At 40.7% G+C, this 19,245-nt stretch overlaps 1 protein-coding gene across 8 annotated transcripts in view; it reads right to left on the bottom strand.

The window, feature by feature from the left end:
* Window positions 1-19,245, bottom strand: part of ARNTL (aryl hydrocarbon receptor nuclear translocator like) — a 48,086-nt gene that overhangs the window by 10,637 nt on the left and 18,204 nt on the right. For 2 of the 8 annotated variants that reach the window (XM_042035678.1, XM_042035681.1), the window contains exons 1-11: window positions 15,137-15,502; window positions 12,267-12,390; window positions 11,432-11,579; window positions 8,669-8,689; window positions 7,735-7,773; window positions 7,359-7,400; window positions 6,640-6,797; window positions 5,151-5,230; window positions 4,042-4,134; window positions 2,936-3,053; window positions 723-872 (exon numbers count right to left, since the gene is read on the bottom strand). In XM_042035678.1, coding sequence (XP_041891612.1) covers window positions 723-872; window positions 2,936-3,053; window positions 4,042-4,134; window positions 5,151-5,230; window positions 6,640-6,797; window positions 7,359-7,400; window positions 7,735-7,773; window positions 8,669-8,689; window positions 11,432-11,571 — 841 coding nt within the window. In that variant the 5' untranslated portion in view covers window positions 11,572-11,579; window positions 12,267-12,390; window positions 15,137-15,502. Of the gene's footprint in view, window positions 1-722; window positions 873-2,935; window positions 3,054-4,041; window positions 4,135-5,150; window positions 5,231-6,639; window positions 6,798-7,358; window positions 7,401-7,734; window positions 7,774-8,668; window positions 8,690-8,948; window positions 9,059-11,431; window positions 11,580-12,266; window positions 12,391-15,136; window positions 15,504-19,245 lie in introns of those variants that run through there. The other 6 variants (XM_042035680.1, XM_042035679.1, XM_042035683.1 and 3 more) reach the window with 5 other exon arrangements.

The following is a 19,245-nucleotide window of genomic DNA, read 5'->3' as shown; positions in this document are numbered from 1 at the left end:
ATCCAAGGCTGAAGCTGTGTCTGAACCTCACAGGGAGCTGGGGCAGCTGCCACAGCCAGAGAATACACCAAAATGGCCTCTGTTCTCTTGCTGTTTGTCTTTTCACTTTAACTAACAAACACCAAATCTATCATTCACAGTACTCAAAGAAGAAACCTTCACATTTGGGCTAAATATATATTCCAACATGCCTAGACTAATATCCTGCAGAGGAAAAAATATTATCAACACTGCTAATGCTATGACCAAATATTCCAGGCATAGAAATGCCAGGTTTCCAGTCCTCAGAATGTACCAAACCCACAGATGAACTTAGAATACACTTTTTTTTGAGGTGGATACCCACCCAAACATCACTGGGCAAATAGAAGCAGAGGACAAGGAACAGCTCCCCTTTACTGGAGACATTGGCCAGGTGGTGAAGACCAAATGTGATCTGACCAATGTCTGAAGATGATGCAATAACCACCCCAGAACTGTTGGCACAAACTGCCTGAAAAAGTTTCAAGAGAGCAGAGTGGAGAATTTGGCTTTAAATACTAATGCAGGTGTGTAAGAGATACTCGAGGGGAGTGAGGGGGAGTTTGAAGAAATAACAGACCTAGACATAGTTCAGAATCTTAATAAGAAACATCGATAAATGTAAAAAATTTAACCACTGCAAATGAGAGATCGTATGAAAAAAATCCTGACAGCCTTGGTAATAAAAGCATAATGGTTACCTTTCTTCTTTGAGCAGGTAGAAGGGAAATCCTTGTCTTCTACTTTGACGGAGGGTCTGTTGCACTTCATCCTGCAGAAGAAGGAGCGCCGTGCTCCGGAGCAGAGCCGCGAGGGCCCGGGCGTTATGTCCGTCTTTACCGGGAGTCCGGCTGCGCAAACACGGGGGGTGGGGGAGAGTCTGTCAGGTGCAGAGTGAACCACACACGTGGCTACCCCAAAAACCCCACCCTACAACGCTTCAGCCTCACTGGGCCCTGCACAGAAGTCCTGTTTCTGAGGTTTTTATGTATGTGACTGTGCAGCACACCCAGCTGACCACACCAACACTGCAAGTTCTGACTCCGCTTCCTGCTGTGGAAACACTGAGGCGAGTTCAAGAACACAGGGCTCTGAGTCCAATGATTAGCAAGAAATTGGACAAATCCACACAAGTCCTGTAATGAACACTGTAATTTCTCTGAACTGATTAAAAATAGAGAGATTATTTCTCCATAGCCAGAGCAGAATTTCATACACAGTCACTCAGGAGGCTCCTGACCCTTCAGACTGGCACTTTTCTATCACAGCACCCACTCAGAAAACACATGTGCATACAGAGCAGAAGAGCCCCAATGACACTTCAGGGATAGGAGAAGGAAAAAAGGTAGCTGGGAGCTACACAGGGACTGCAGATCCCCAAGACCTCCAGTTATGTCTAAGAAGTCTCCCTTGCCTTGCAGAAATAAGTGCACATGGACATGCCCTAACAATAAATCCTGACCTTTATCATATTCTCACAGGAGATTCTTTTCTGTGGGAAAACAACCAAAACATATCACTCTGAGCCAAGAGCAGAGTGCTGGTATCACCAGGGCTCTGGGAAGAGATGCTTCCATGGCAGGCATCAGGAGCACAGGTATCAGCAAGGCCAGTGCTCCAAGGGCTGATGGAGGATTTAAATCACACAGCAACTTTTCCCCAGCCTGCCATCCACTCCAACCATTTCTGCACGGGGATACGTAAAATCAAACAGCTGTCAACACGAACAAAAACTCCTCAGGCCTTATGGGCTTTTAACATAAGGAGGAAGACAGCAATTCCAGTATTTTAGTGGAAAGTGTGCCTCCCTCACAATTCCACTGGAGTGAGGTGATCTCCAGGAGGTCAGGCTGCCCTGCACCACATGCCCTCCAAACTGCTGCACCGTGGTGAGAGTACAAGCTGTGCTGAGTTACTCATGCCAACACAGAAATAAATACGTGCATACATCCTCGTACTCTTCACCAGGATGAGTTCTTGAAATTCTACCAATCCGTCTATCATAGCAGATGGGAAGACTGTAATTCATAGTATTTATTTTTGCCCTAACTTTGTCAGAGGCATACAAAAAAAACCCCAGGAGGCAGCACTAGATATTCATGCTTGACAACCGATGAAAACAGGAGCCAGAAAAAACTTCAGCTGATTCTGCTGAAGCCTCCAGGCTCCCTGCCCTTGAATGATCTCTCTCAACTTCAGTTTCTGAAGTTGAGCTGGTGGCTTCTGTGAGCTGAGATCCAGGAGATTTCTGCTCCTGACAAGCATGGGACTTAATGACCTGGAAATCTGCAGTTGTAAGATACCACCTTCCACTTAAGCAATGCAGACTCCTGTTATGAGAGGGAATTAAACACCCACTCACCTCAAGAACAGCAGAGATACAGAACTACTTCAAAATACCAGAGTGCAACAGAGCTAAGAGACATAGCAGCAAATGATTCCAAGGTTAAAAACCTTCTAAGAGAAAGGCTGGGTCATTGATGGAAGTGGCAGAAAGCAATAAATAAATAGATAAATAAAATGAATCCTCTATCTTGGGTGACAGCTAAGGCCTACCAAGATAATACTGACTGTATTCTGACCATTTAGAATGATGGATTAGAACAAATGCTTCATATGTTCTAATGGAAGAGGTTAAAGCTTTGATGCCTGGAAAAGAGAGGGTATCTCACAGCTGAAGCCAGTTCCAGTAATGCATCTGTGCCACAGTGCATGCCAAACCCAAGAGCTTCCAGGTACCTGTTTCACTTTTTTTTTTTTTTTCTTTTGTTGTTTCTTCCTGTCTTTAAGCTAAAACTTCCTTGGCATGGGACAATCCAGCATCTCCCCTCAATCCCACTTCTGACAGGAGGCAAAGCCCCAGCAGCAGTGACTCTGGCTAGGTAACACTTCTCCCAAAGGTGGTAACACTCACTTTTTGCATCTATGAGTCTTTCTCGTGGCGCCGTGTCAGAAGAAGAGAGCTGCTCCTTCACTTTGGCAATGTCTTTAGGATGGAGATAATCAAACAAACTTTGACCAATCAAATCATTCTGTAGAGATTGAACATTCAGTCAAAAAGTAAAATAATGGCTCAGCATATTTTCTTCATTTTAGCATCCAGTATGAACAATCCTTTTATATATATAGGTGTAACCAAGGAATATCAAACATCCAGATCCAGCCTTATTGCAGGGGGTTTGGACTGCATGACCTTTAAAGGGTCCCTTCCAATCAACTATTCTGATCCTGTGATTTGATGGAAGGTTTTCTCTGTGTATTGGAAGTTATGACTACATTACACAGTAATTTCTGTCACCATTTTCAGTAAGAGTTTAGCAGAACTGGCATCCTCAATTCCCCACCAACCAAATATTCTGGTTTCAGTCTCACTTATTCTACCACACATTTAAATAAAAAAAATCATAATTGCAAATGTTCTCTTTCATTATTTACATATGAATAGGTATTTAGTATATACCTAACTAAAGGCTGGCTGAGGAAAACTTTTGAAACTAATACAAGTTTTATATTTGATGAGGGGTGCAGATGACAGAAAGAATGAAGATTATTTGCACAATATATGGTCCAAGTTAAGCCTTATGTTGATCATATATTAAAAACCTGGCTTTGGTATAACTGCTTTCCAGTTTCCATCAGTAAGCATGCAAGCAAAACCAGAACAGAGAGAAAGAAAACTAAGTTGAAAAATCCATGTGAAGCTACTGGAAGAACCCCAGACTGATGTTTCAATATTTGCTTCCATTCCCAATTAGGTAATGCTTTTGCAATCCTGAGGGTAAATCCCTGAGCAGAATGCATCAATCAGTGAATTAAATTTAGTTCCTTTTCACCTCTTTGCTTTGAATGGAAACCAGAAACAATCTTCTCTAATGACAAGGCAGAGAAGAGCTCTCTCTTTGCAACACCTCTCAGCTTTCAAGACAGGCTGTTCTCATACCTACCCCCAGATAAAGGCATAGCCATCAAAAAGCTCTCCAATCTTTTAAGATCTAACATACTTAAAATGGAAAAGAATACCTGACTGTAGTTGAGGATCTTGAAGACAGATTCTGAAACAAACAGTATCTTTCCTCTGTCACAGCCCACAACAAAAAGAAATCCATCTGCTGCCTAATTAAGGGGGGGAAAAAGTCAAATCCTAAGTTATACATCCTCATTGTATCGCTATAACCTTTAAAAACACTTCGTGTACAGTAGTACAGAATTTCTACACTAGGAGGGCTGTCTTAACATTTAGAGATAACTGAGTCAACAGGCAAAATGTGAAATTACAATGAAGGGGGTTTTCTGCATCTGCAAACATTTTTGGCATCATTCTGGGCATTGTGCCCAGAATGTAAAATAACTTTTAGGAGAAGAAAGAACCCATGTCTTGTCCAATAATATTATGATTATGTTTAATAATGCCTTCAAATTAAAATGTTATTTTAACTATTTAAAAAGCTCCTCTTTTAGAAACCAAACGTAACATGGATATTTATTTCTGTGCCTGGAGGCAACTAATTCGTATTTGCAAAGTACAGTCTTTCAGTCACACACAAGCATGCAGGAATAGGCCCCAATTATGTATCCTCAGAGTCACAATGCTGCAGAAATTAAATTCTGCATATGCTGCATCTGGACACTGCAGTGCTTCAACAATTACACGAGCCACTGAAGAGCCTAACTACTGACTAATGAGATAAGCTCTCCACACTATAAAAGCAGTGTAACAGCAGGCAGCCAAACATACTAAGTCATGTTATATCAGTGACCTCAAAAAAACCACAAAGGTGTTCATTGCATCACTGCACACTGAAAATCATGGCAAGGTAACCCAGGGCAGCAAGTCTGCAAGGAAACAATTCATGTAATTTTGGTTCATTCATGTAATAACTGAAGATACTGACAGTTACCATCTAAATATGGGTTTCCTCAGATCCCCCTCTTCAATCTTTCTGCTTGAATTAAGAAATGCTAGTCATCATTAAACTCACTGACTCTATGAAGCAGTCTGCAGATTTCTTTGTTTTTCTCCATAATCAAAACATTTTTAAGCTGAGATACATGGCAGAAAAATACTGGTGTGCTTTGGGAGAGTTATAGTCATAGATATTAATATCTCTTAATTAAAAGTTGGAACATACCCTGAGAATAAGATGTTTTAATTCATCATCTGATAGAAAAGCAGGCTTGTAGTTTGCTTCTGTATATGGGTTTGTAGCACCTAAAGAAAACAAACAAACAATTCACAGATCACCAACATTACACACTTAAATGAGCAAGTTTCCTTTGGCTCCTTCTTAGACTGTTGTTCAGTGCTCTTTAAAATGAAAGTTACTTTTTTGGTTTTGTTTTACTATCAACATGAGCTCTGTTGGTACTAACTTAAAAAAGGATGAAGCTTTTTTGCTAAGAAACATGTACTGCACTAGGTACAAATTCAAATTAAATGCCTCAGAGATATAAATTGATATATTTTGGAACCAAAGGCTGTCCTTGATTTATGGTCTAGTCTCAGAATTAGAAATTACAAAAATAAGAGATTAAAAAGTAAAAACATTCCAACTATTTCTTCTCCTTATAACTCAGTAAACCATGACAAGCTCATGTAAACAAATGATCACTTAGGAATTTACACATCAGTTCTCTCATTCCAAGCCAAAGACAAAACCCAGCATTACAATGACATCATCTTACAATGCCAAAACCCCAAAACTGGCAACAAAAGAGGCAGCTACTTATTAAGGAGTAATTCTTCTCATTCTATTCCCTTCATAAAGGCAGAAGAGAGTCAAATTAGTAACCACTGAAGTGTTATGAAGTATTAACCTCATCAAATGACAGTGGCAGGAAAGTCAAGCCTTTCAAAACCACGAGGTTAAATATGACTGAAGGCACCAGCTCTCCTACAAATGAGAACAATCACCAGGATCTTTTTTACAATTAGCTGCATCCCTTTTTTTTCTCAGTAGTGCATTTCTTGAAGGCTTAAGCTTTTAGCACCAGCACCACTTGCACCCAAGCACTGATTCACTGCTATGTGAAGCTTTAGGAACACCCAGCAATTTTTAACAATCTCAACTCTTCCAAACCTGTGTGTTTCCCTCCAAGTGCTTGCAACAGAAACTGGTCAAAAAGACCAAAGCTGAGTTTTCAAAATATTCTCCATTCTTTCACACAGAGCTAAAGGTACAAACACAAAAACTTAGAAGTCCTGTAGGAGTATTATACTTAAAATCTAATCTTTCTATCCAACAACTTGGGACACTGCCTGCTTAGAGCACTGCTCAGTACTGCACCAGCATCAACCGTGCACTGCCCTTAAGCCCTTTGTTCCCTTTCCCCACCTGCCCCAGCTGCCTTGGTGCTGTGGAATCTGGCAGTAGCGATCAATAGGTCAGATGATGGAAAATTATTATCTTCTCATCCCCAAGTTGCCCCAGTGAGATCAGGGTATTTACTGGACCATGAACTAGTAAGTCGTGAATGAACATTGAGCATTAGATGCTAAGAAAAGGGGAGGAGCCCTCCCAAAATGAATTAACTTCCTCCTTTTTGGCAAGAAAAGGAGAGAAAAAGCGTGGCTTAGGGGAAATGCCATTTGGCATGGCCCTGCAGCCGCAGGCAACTCACCACGAAGTGTTTTCATATGCTGGACAGCCATCCTGAGCACGGTGAGCTTGTCCAGCTTGCGGGACATGGCGTTGCACGTGGGCACCAGCGAGGCCAGCTCGTCTATGAAACTGTTCATCTTATCCCTCCGCCGCTTCTCGATCTGACTGTGAGCCTCCCTGCACACACAAGGACAAACACAAAGCACGTGAAACAGTGGCCAAAAGCAGCCTCCTCAGGAGAGGTAAGCTACCCTCTTGTCCTTGTGAAAAGGACAGCAGACATTCTTCAGACATTTGATGCTAATTATCTGGCTAAAGAACAGTTCTAAGCAACAGGAAAGGTTGCAGCACAAGGTTCTGGTTTAGCAGAAAACCACACCCAGTGTTGGCCGCACAGCACAGCTTTGTATCTTCCCATATTAAGATTCACTGTTAACACTTCCACAACCCACTGTTGAGTCTGAAAGAAGAAAGATGAAGAATGTAACATTACCAGAAATATATCTGGCTTCAATTTCAACATCAATGAAGTGACTAAAACCAAGTTACCCACCAAATTAGTGTTTTCACAAAACTCTATGCAAACCTAATTAAAAATGTGAACAGTGCAAAGATATGGAAAAATAAGGGAAGATCAATGCTGGAAAGAGATATTTTCAGAAGAAACATACACAAATAATTCATACATGGCAAAAAGCAAGAGATAATTCTTTTAAATATATTTGTTTAGAGCAATACCTTGCATTTTTTATCCTGCCTTGTTGGTCTGCATACTCCAATCTGTTGAGAAATGATATCACAAAGTTAGTGTTGAAAGCACCCAACCCAATCCTTTCACTGCACCTCACATCCTAGTGATCCTCATTAAGATCAGTTTTTTTAGAATTTGAATGTTTGTTTAACCTTTCTACAGGAAAGATCAATATTTGTAATATTGCACCTCAGACTGTGGGGTTTTTTAGCTTGTCTGTTTCATGTTGTTTAAACAATCTTATGCCTTCATCCCAGCAAAGCAATAATTTGGGACCACAGTGACACTGAGAACAGGCATCCACAGTCAGGATCCTGTGTCAGAACTGTGGAACTGAGATTTCAGCGACTGTATCAACGGTACCTTCCATGTTGGTCATCTTTATCTGTATCCATACCTTCCCTGCAGAAACAGAACAAAGCAACACATCACAAATTCAGCAGGGCTGGCAGAACTGGTATCCAACTACCATAAAGTCAGAATGAAGTATTCCTGCCACCTCTAAATCATAAATACAAAAATAGGAGTATAAAAACAAGAAACTGGAAGGACTAAGGAAGCTGTGTGGTTTTTGTAACATTAAAACATTTTCTTAAATTAGTTGTGTCTCCTTCAGAACTCACTAAATGGCACAGTTTGATGTGTTTGACAGTAAAACATGCTGCAGTTCAAAGATATCATCTGTTACAAAAGTGTTTTTCAGTTAACTAGAAGGGGGGGAAAAACCCAACTTTGTGCAGATGCCTGTATGTTCTATAGCTCAGTTTGCCTTATGGTAGTTGGTTTTGGGGTAGAAGACGGTAATAACCTAAACCAACACACCACTGGAGATGGCCAAATGCATGGAGAGAAGGCAAGTCTGTATGAAACTAACCAGGCACACTGGAAATTAGTACAACTTTCAGTGTAGATACATGGGTAGCTTTTGTTTTAGCATGAAGGACAAGAGTAAGAAGGGAGGCATGAAGAATAGAAATAATCCCCCTTAATACAGTTAATATTGTAGCCATATGTGCACAACTAAGCAGGAGAGGAGAACAAAAGTTTTCACAGCTGTACTTGCTAAAAAGAGCTAAATGCCTACAACTACACTTCATTTTTTAGACAAAATAATTAGGAAGACAACGTTTTGATTTATGTAAATCTATACAACTGTGCTTAAATGGACATTCCTAGGCCTGCTCATTCTAGTTTAATTTCTACCTGTAAATTTTAGGTACATGGAAGCAAAAGGCAGGGGAAAAAACACTGGGCATCTTTTTCAAGAGAAACTAATTACTAAAATATTTATACTTACTCAAAAGGAAAGCCATCGAGTCTGAAAAAAAAGAAAAATAAAGTACACCATATATAGGAAATAAGAATAATATCTTACATTTTCTGCTGAAATTCTCAAGCTAATTCCTATTCTATTTGAAATGAAAAAGCACAATGAAAACAGGACAATAGCAGTGAGCATTTTCTAAAGAAACAAGCTTGTTCAAATTAATCTACTTCCTGAAAGAATAATTCTGCTTTTTAAGGAAAGAGAGCATAGTTCATTACACTTAATGTGAAAAACTAATAAAATAACTAACCTAAATTATGTTATGCAAATCATTGAGATATTGTTTCATCTTCAGAAAGGAAAGATCTGTGCTTTATGCGTGTTGTCCTTGTGGTTAGATAAATGGGATTTCAGAGGACTCTAAGGCCAGAAATAAAAAATAAAAATAAAGTATCCCAAGCTTCTCAGTTTTTGATTCTTGCCCAGCAGGACAGATGCACACTTGGCTTTAGTCAAGCCCCAGGCTGAACTTTATACAGACTTTATCATACCATAAGGAAATTAAACAGAATTTCTACATGCAAACTAACTCCTGGCATCACTTCAAGACTGTAAAATGACCTGAAATACCACTGAGCTTTACCATGATAAGAGGCTGTGTTTTATAAAAGCCTTATGAAAAAGCCTTCTCATCTCATTAACATATTAGTTATTCCTGCTCAACAATGGACACAAACCTTCTTAAAAATAAACATGGTAGTCTTTCAGGTATTATTCACTGCACTCTTTGATAAATTATCTTTGTGATCAGTTTTAAAATAATAATAATAAAGCTAAATGTTTTCTTCATCTCCCAATCTGCACACCTGAGTTATTGTCTTAGCCACTGACTCCTGATGCTCACAATTAAAGAGCACTTGTGACAGCACCTTTAGCTCTGGGATGTTTGTTGTTAAACACCCCCAGAAAGCAAAATCTAAAAGAGGTAAAAGGGAAGTTACTAATGCATCAGGGTAGTTTGTTTTCTCATCATGTAACATTTCAATTGGAAACATTACTCCCAAGAAAAGAAATTTACTGTTCATAGTCCTGTGTATGAAGTCTTGGATTACAGCATTTGACCAGCCCTTGCTGAAGTGACAGCAATAGGCTGGGCAGGAATTTTCCTGGAGGAGTTGCAGGAGAAAGAACTAAAAAGTTGTTGTGGAGAGCTCAAAGTGCAGCTGATGACTCCTCTTGCTTGTACTCAAGAGGTGAACAAAGAACCCCCCTAAAACACTGGTTCTGCCTCCCTTACTCCCTGGCTTCACTGGCATGTGAAGCACCAAACTGGACACTTGCTATGTAATGAAATCATTAACAGGCAGCAGAAGTTGGAACAGTAGCATTTCTGACCATTTTCCCATATATACATAGATATAAGGAGGGATCAAGGCAGTCTACCTTAAGTTCTACTTTCAAAGAGGAACACTTACTAGTCACCATTTACTTTGCAACACAGCATGAACTGCAGTATGACTACAGCTGTTGTAAACTTATTTCACTAAGGATTCAAGGAAACAGTGTTTTCACACATTTTAAAGAAATGCACACAGAACCTAAAGGGCAGAATTATAACTTACAAGAACAAGCTGTCTTTTGGAAAAGAGGACTTGAGTAATCCTTCCTACCCAGAGGAATAAAGATGGAGAAATCCTTTCTAGAGAAGAGGAAGTTGGTAAGATTGAGGCTGTTCACTCAATTTTGTAGTAGTCAATTCAACTAGAGGGACACGTGCTTTTCAGGGAGACTAAAGGCAGTTCAGAGAAGAATTTAAAGTTTTGTGCATAAGTTCTCCTAAAAAGACTCTAATTCTTAATTATCACGCTCAGCATGGATTAAAAATTCTGCCCCTCCTCTTAAAAAGAGCTGCCAACAATCCAGAGGCCCCCAGCAATAAAATCTGTGCTAAGTTACATAAAAGTGGACTCAGTGGCTGGATGAATAATGGATGTGGCCACTCACAAGCTCCCCTGCAGCCACACTTTGTGAAGTTACAATGCAGAGGAGGCTTGCACAGGGACTTGCAGTAAGTAGGTTGCTCTTGGTGTTGCTCTTGGTGTGCCCAGTGAAGGAGACATTACAGGTCTGGGAGTTTGGCAAACTCTGCTGTGCCCTTCACTGCTGTTCTAAAGCAGAGTTGGTGGGATCTCTTTCTACAGCTGAGAACCAATACAAGATTTAACCAGTTGACTAAAAGAAAGGCAGCTCTAATACCTCAAACCAGAGACTATTCAGATTCATATTCAAATGAGAGCCCAAAACAGCTTCATCAGGCAAAGGTTGGCAGCACACTGATAGGAAGTGACTAAATAGGCAAAAAATAGGTGAAGAAAAGGAACTATTCCTAGTTTTGCTTCCGTTTTTCAATGAATTTATTATCTTCTCCCTCTGTTAGTCAGACACTGTATTTCCTATGTAAATGGTCAATATAATCAACCTTCACACTGTACATTTCATCGGTCCTAATTCCACTTCTCCACCAGCCCGAAGTTTTTCTCCTCAGCTTTACCCCAAGTGATAGCCCTCAATTCTAGCTGCACTGAGATGAAAGCTTTATTTTTATTTTTTTTATTAAATCATGAACTTGCCTCTTAGTGCAGAGTAGCTTTCTTCTTTATTAAAACCTTTAAATCAGGTTGTAAAGAAGAGGTTATTTAAAAATTGCTATAAATATTTCTATAGTCTTCCCCACTGTATTGTTGTGTTACCACCTCCTTTTAGCAGTGCTAAGTCAAGAGAAATCCAACTTACTGATAATCGGTTGAGCTTCCCTTTCTTTTCCTATTACAGTCCATTCCTGAAGTGCTAAGGGAACTGGAGATCAAGTCAGCAGGGTCTGGTGACATAAAGTCACTAATTGTAGAAGATATGTCCATCCTTTGGTCTGCCATTGGACTGTCTAACATTAGGGAAGAAAGAAAAAACAACCCGCCAACCAAAAAACCACTGCATTAATATAAGCAGACACTTACATATTTTTAACCAAAAAAGTTATCTTGAACTTAGCATCATTAAAAAACTGCAACAATCAGTTTCTATTATTTCCTCTTGCTGTAAAAAAAACAGGTAATTTCTCCTTTTCCAGTTACTGCTGCATTGAGTATTGCACACAAACCATGACCACTCTCAAAACACATTATGTAGCACAATTGCTTTTAAAGATTTGTCAGCATGATCTTGAACTGAACCAGGTTTATTCTTACGTTACCTGGCCAGCCAATTGCTTCTACCTAACAGAAATATTTCTGACAGGGAACACTTACTTTAGTGTGCCTCTGCATTTGAAGATCATATCAGAACAGTTCATAAATTTTAAAAAGTTCTGATTCCACTGAATTTCATGGAACAGAATTAAGATGATTTCCATAGAAATAAATACCTCCACCACAGCAGATCCCACAAATAAAAACCTAATAACCCAATGATGGTCTAAGAAGGTTAAAGGTACAAATGAATCTGATTGGCTTTTTCAGCCAAAACATACACTTTTTAATTCTCTGGACTGCAGATAATTACATTGTTGGAAGAAACCCTGTGAAAAGTTCACTGCTAAATAGCATCAACTGTGAAAGAGAAGAGGTTTTACCTGAAGGCCTGTCTTGGAAGCCTAAATCCACTTGGGCAAAGATGATGATGCTCAGCCCAAAGCAGCTGATAATCTTAGAACTCTTCCATGCCTCATGTTCTGTTGGTCAAATACTTTCAAAAACCTGAATGGGAGGAAAACCAGCAGGTTTTGTTAAAAAACAGCTCAAAACCAATTGTTTTAGACACAGTTTACAAAAGCAATAGATGTTTCCAACTCAGGGATCAAATTTCATTTCTTACAAAGTGTAGAAGTTATCCATCCATCAAAAGAGTTAGATGTTGGGATGTGCATCTCCAATGGACCAAGGTTTGGGCAGAAGGAATCTCTTTGGCACCACTTCCTTATGGGCCCTTTTTACCATTCTCTGGTCTTTACATAAAGCCCCTCTGCTCATAATGATCACACAATGACAATCATGAGCCATTTGCTGTCAGATGCTGCCAGAATGAGTTAAATTGCTGTCACAGTGCAAAAGACAGACTTACCCTTCACTCCTGACTGCTTTCCTCTAAGGATGGTCATAAGTTTGGGCTTGGCTTACTGTTTTGTTTTCCACTCTAACAGCAGTTGGCATCTTTGAAGGACAGGGGTTAAACATGGGTTTTATTCTGCAAGCTTCAAGTTTGATATAAAATCCACATCCCCATACTACAACTCACACCCTCAAATGTGTCTCCCAACCATACTATAAACATGTGGATGTCCTTTGCTTCCACACTGCTGTCACAAAACAATTTTTTCAGCAAAACTTACTATGGAAGATTTAGAAACTGTTCAACATTTTCCTCCTGCAAGAAAACTTCCAAATTCTATTGGATGCAATTTTCTGGTTGATGCACCTGTGAATGTCCTGACTGCCTTTCTAACCTGTGATGGCAGAACTTCCCAAGTACACAGAACAAGCAGCTCCCGTGACACTCTCAGAAGTTTACAACTCAAACAACCAAATATCCTGTCAACATGATCATACTGTAACCAATTCTGCTGAAGCACATACGTAGACATGTTTTGAGTTATTAGACAAAAAAAATCCAAAGTTATTTGTTATCATTTTCTTCAGCTCTGCCAGAATAGCAAATTCAGAATTTCACATGCTTAAATTATCTAATTTTATGGTAATAACAGTCAGGATTGCAGCTCTGCAGTGTAAGGTCAGGCAAGCCATTGCCTCAGTACCACCAACTTCTGAACAGAGGATCAGTGCTGCTCCTGAAGCAGAGCATCCAAACTGTTGCTGAGGGCTCATTGCCCATCTTACCCAACTTCTTCTCTGTGGTCCTTTCCCAAATAACCTGACCCCTTTTCCATTTTTGAGAATGTGTGACATACTGGTACAGGCACATTAAGAAGCCAGCTGGCACTGAAACTGATCAAAGCTAAATCAGTACAAATTTAAGTCAAACTATGAAATGCCATTGAATCCACAACCACGTTTGTTTTGCAAGGGCTTCATTCACACCCATAGCTCTTTGTAGGTCAGGCCCTACTGTCTCCCTATGCCAGCCTTTTCCCAGCTGTCTGCTTTGTCTCTCTTACCCCAAGCAGTCCAACAGCTACAGACTCGATTGTGTTACTGTGGTGTATGAGACTACTGCATCTCAATTTACCAGTCAAACCAGTCACTGGCCATTTCTCTGTGCTTGGTTCAGACCCAAACCCATTTGATGTGCAGAAATTAGTTATAGCTAAACTTAGTGTGTTTCTGAACACATCTCTATGTAAGGGTGCTTGCTGAACTCACATTTTACTGCATTAGATAATTTCATGGACCATCTATGATGACCTCAGACAGAAGGATGAGATGAGCTGGAATGAATAAAGGAAACAGGGGGGGGAAGAAAAAGGGTTTGTAAGTTTACCACCGTCCTTTCCCTTTAAGAATGCCTGCAATAGCCAACATTTTAGCTTCAGAATCAGAACACTGCACAAGTCACTGTTCAGTAATGCAAAAAACAAATTGTTGCTCATCTCAAGCAAAAATTTCATATCAGTTTTATAGAAAAAAAATCTTGAAATCAAGTATCCATTCAGCTGTGCCATTTTATACCTGCCTATATTTGATAGTTTCAAAGCAGCTATTTTAAGTGTCTTGACCATTTAAGCAGAAAAAAACACATCAAGAGCATTATTCTCAATTTCTTTTCCAGTCAGCCCTTTCTCTACCATGTCCCAAATGCTCATCCAGTTCTAACAATCACAGTCCTACATTTTAGCATTACAGGAGTTAAGAACCATGCATGTCTCTTGAAATGAGTTTTAAAGTTAAGAAAATGTCAACTCAATGATCAGAACAAAAATCAGCATGCCCCACTAAACAGTTCAGAGAAATGTTTTTTTCACAAGGTTTTCTTAAAATTCTGGGAAACTGAATATTTTACTGTCTTTTAAGCCTCCATCTGCTGGATGTTCAGTGCCTAAAAAAAATTCTCACTGAGAAGGAACACAAAAGTTACCCATGTGTATAATAAGCAAAGTTCAAATCTTCCATTTATGATGCTAAACCTGTTGCCAAAGTACTCTAAGGACCTACTTGAAAAAAATGCCATGGAGTCTACTTCCTGATAGGATTCTCCTGCAGAGGAGAATCAAATGATATTTTGTCACTGTATCCATGACAGTTTGTCTTTACAGCCTGTTTGGGACTACTTCCTTCAGGATTCCCCCTCCTTGCATTCCATCTTTCTCTGATCTCCTAAAACAAGGCTAATGAGACAGTAAAAAGAAACCTTACTGTTTATCCCTTTAAAAAAAGTGAGATGACATGTGACCAGCTTAACCATGCAGCAAAGCTGATCACGAGTACACAAACACCTCTGAGCAAATCAAGGTCAGCTAAAGTAGGTCAGCTCCATGAGCCAAGCACCCACCCGGGAGTCAGGACCTCTTTGCACAAGCCCCATCAGTTCTGGTTACCCCCAGGCAAGAGGCAGCTTTGTCCAACGCACACATGGATTTATTCTGAAAGAAATGCAATTCATAACTTTATGAATCACGAGTGTCTCGTATCTCAAAAGCGCAGTTTCGCAATGACAGAGGAAAACTGTGGTGTGGTTTCCTGAAGAAGCCATTGAAAAGATACTCATGGGTAATGACTGAACCAAAAACAGCTCCAAAAAGGAAATAATCTACTTCCCTTCGCAGCAGTATTCCATTGCTGGAGTTAGGTGTCACAGTACAAAGTGGTACAAAACAGAAAAAGAGGTTCTTTATCTTCCCTAGCAGCAGCGTGCTGCTGCTGGAGGCTCCCGACGCACACGCACTTGGTCATGGGGAGATTTCAGCTCAGCAGCATGAGGACTCCAAGTGTCCCTGGGGTGATTTCAACATGCAGACCAGCATCCATGGGCACAATGCTGCAAGTAACAAGCAGCTCCTACATCAGAACCTTTATTATGGAATACTCCATAGGAATCACAGGAAGATCTTTGAACTAAAGCAGGGTAGTTTCCTTTGCCCTCAGTACTTAAGGAGCAGCTGTCAGAATACTTCATACCTTCCCAATATATTGATACTGTTTGGTTTTAATGGCTCCCTAACACTATTTGCAAGTACTCTAATCTCTCAGAAGACAAAAAGCTGTGTGGCTTTCTCTCACATGCAGATCCATCTCACCACACTCGCTGGTGCAAAGAAGGGATTTTTACCCTGGTTTGTTTGTTGAGGTCACCCTCTTACCACTGAGTCCTCAGCATGTCCACCAGCAGCCTGTGATCCCCATCTGAGTTTTGGAACTCCTCCTGACATCAGCAGTTCATGTTTTGACCCTGACCACACACCCAGAGCTGCTCCAGCCTCCTGCAGCTCCTCCAGCCCCTCACAACAGGGCACAGGGATGCCCTGCTCTGTGGAAGGCAAAGGCACAGCCCTCAGCTGCCCAAGAGACCCCCTCTTCCAACAGCTGCTCCACATCTTTCCTAAGGAAAAAGTAGCAGGCTGGAGGGAAGCAGCCCATGGATTTTAACCAGCCACAAAGCTACAAGATAAACAATTTTGACATGTAGGGAAAAAAGTCTCCAATAAACAGAAGAAAAACTCCATGTGCAGTTTCTCAATAGATCAATCTGACCAGGTACACTCCCACACCAAAACCATCTGTTCATCAGTAGAGCCTCTGAGAAAGCAGAACAGGTCAGATCATGGCATCACCTCACAGCTTTGCAGACTCTCACAGTGGTGATGGAGACACAGAACAATGCATTTTATGTTGTTCACAGAACACTGAGATCAAGAGAGGTGGTGGTTCCTGTCTCTCCTTGTTTATGAGGGAAAGCACCTACAGTCTTTAATTCCAGCTACTTTAACAAAGGACTTCTCTGCTGCCTCAAAGAGTCAGTGGTAACTAAAATAACATTCTCTTGCATGGAGAAGCTCAAAACTAGACCCAGAACACAGAAGTGTCTCAGCAGCGCTCAATAAACGGGAAGGATCACTTCCCTCAGCCGGCTGGCAGCAGAACTCCTAACTCAATCCAGGAGGCTCTTGGCCTTCTTTGCTGCAAGGGCACCACTGCTGGCTCATGAACCATAAATTATCTTTTCTGCCAAGCTGTTTCCCAGCTGCTCAGTCCCTAATCTGTACTCAGACATGGGGGTTTTCTCCTCCAGGTGTAGGACTTGGCATTTCCCTTCACTAACTTCCTAAGGTTCTTCATAACGTTCTTGGAGACCCTTTTCTCTGGTCCGTAGAGATTCCCCTGCTTGGTAGCACACTCATGTGGTCTCTCAGACACTCCTTCCAGGTTTGGATTTGTCTGCAGCTCTAAGTAGAAAGATTCAGACAGCATGGAAGGAAAGGAAAACAGGCTAGCTCCGGAAAGAGAGCCCAACAGAATTAAACAACCTCCAAAAATCCTAGCTCGTGCTCTTCTCTCAGTGAAGCAGATAAATATGTGTTTCAAGGGTGTGTAGTCACACGGTTAGGCCTTATGGATAGAAGTATGGATCACCTTCATAGTAGAAAAGGAAAAATGGACCAAAACCAAAGCCAACCCATGGCACTTCCAGGAATCAAACCTGTTCAGACCAGCTGTGCTACGGATGAAGTATTTCCCTCCTTAGCAGGGGACTGGGATATACCTGTCGTGATAGAGCTCAAGGTCTAGCTTACAATTCTACAGAACAGCCACTGGAGACATCATAAGAACCAGCATCCTGATTATCCAGCTGACCCTCAGCCACAGGAGATTCCATTTCCCCTCACATCTCAGGAGTTTCTGCCTCCCTGCCTACCCACTGAATCCCAGCTGCCAGAGTGTTTCAACAAAGCTTGCTGGTTTGCAACCATTACTGAAAGCTTGATCTCGTATAAGCTTCTCGTCAGCCAAGATTAGACTCTTTGAGCTCTTATTCTTTGAAGTGAGCTTATGGTCCGTTTGCATATTTCATTCTGGGCAGCCATCAAAAGGAAACGTCACAAGGGAACAAATCAAGCCCTTGTGAAAACGTGGTGATGCACACTCTTGGAAATCAGTACTAACATGCTGCTGCTACCAAAGGAATTTGGCCTGCTCCGATAATCAATCTGCCAGCACATGCACTCCTCAGGTTTCAAGAAACTGCTTTCCCAGGGAAAACAGAAAGGGACCTGCCTTTCTTGGAAGGCCACATTTCAAGGGATTTATGAAACCTCTACACATGAAACAAACTGTAGCCTCTACAGGCTACTGGAACCAACAAGTCCTCACATCACCAGATACTGGGTATAGCTCTCAGTTCTGCAGTAATTCCTAAACCCAGCCGCAGCACACAGAATGAGACTGAACCAGCACTTCAGCTGTCTCCACTTAGGGCAGGAACCATTGACTTCCGCCTCAGAGCTCTACAAACTCTGTGTTTTACTGAGTGCCTTACGACATTCTATAGACACATTGAGATCACCACAGATATTCTAGGAACACATGTTCATTTTTCATCTCAAATGTCAACATGGATACATTAAGGAGGGTTTTACCAAAAAAGTGTAGCTGCCATACAACATCTGTAAGGATCTCCTACAAGGGGTAAGAAAAGTTACACTAAGAATTACACCCAGGTCTAACTGTAAATGAAACATCCACTCTCAATCAGCACACTCCTTCATGCCTTTGGATGTCTTTGGATTTCAACAGATCCTGCTGATCAAAGACAATCAGACTGATTTCACTGGAAATGGATACAGCCATTATTCCATAAACTGGAATAAAAATCAGTCATCCTGAGAAATCCAGCTGCTTGTAGAAAAAGGAGTGAGCTCAATGTCAGAAATGTTTTAATTATTTAAACCCAAGAAACCCAAGCCAACCTAATTTAAAACAATGCTTCAGAAATGTTGTTCAGCACAGCACCCCAGCATTTCTGTAATATAAGATACAGAACAAAATAGCATTAAAAATAAGATCCATTCACGTTAAATGTTGGTAAAGTAAGTTCACAAAATTTATGCTACGATGTGATATTTAATATTCATTTATTCCAGTCCTTCAGAAGATTTTGCATATGTGTGAGAAGAAACAAGGTGTATTTTCAAGACTGGGGAGGATAAGAAGACTTAAAATTAATAGACAACTAAGTCCTTTGGGCCAGTTATTTCAATCTACTCATTTGAAATCAACATCAATTGTTCTTTTAGTAATGACAGAGTTAAAAGAAACAAACCCAGACACAACAGAAGAAATCTACTCCCTCAATTACTGCAATATAAACTTAGCTGAAGTCCTGAGTTTCCAAGCCAGGTCCAGCCTCCAATGTGTGAGGGACATACTGTTTCACAGCCACTAACTGCAATCCTTGCTCACCAACCCTAAGCCAGCCAAAGAATTTGGAGGGGGTGGGGGGCAGAGCAGGGTGTGTGAAAGACAGGAAAATCCATCCTACCATGTGGGTAAATCAATTATCCAACATTAAGGGACTTCAAGGAAAAACCTAATCGAAGTTGATTTCTTTAATAGCTTATGTACTTCCAGCGTGCTTTGATCAGAAATACACACCCAAACCCACAA

The sequence above is a fragment of the Corvus kubaryi genome, unplaced genomic scaffold (assembly GCF_017639235.1).
Source record: "Corvus kubaryi isolate FWS band 111438036 unplaced genomic scaffold, C.kubaryi_AGA036_p1.0 37384, whole genome shotgun sequence".
NCBI lineage: Eukaryota > Metazoa > Chordata > Aves > Passeriformes > Corvidae > Corvus > Corvus kubaryi.
The sequence above is the reverse complement of the archived record's forward strand: the minus strand, read 5'-3'. Positions and strand labels throughout refer to the sequence as shown.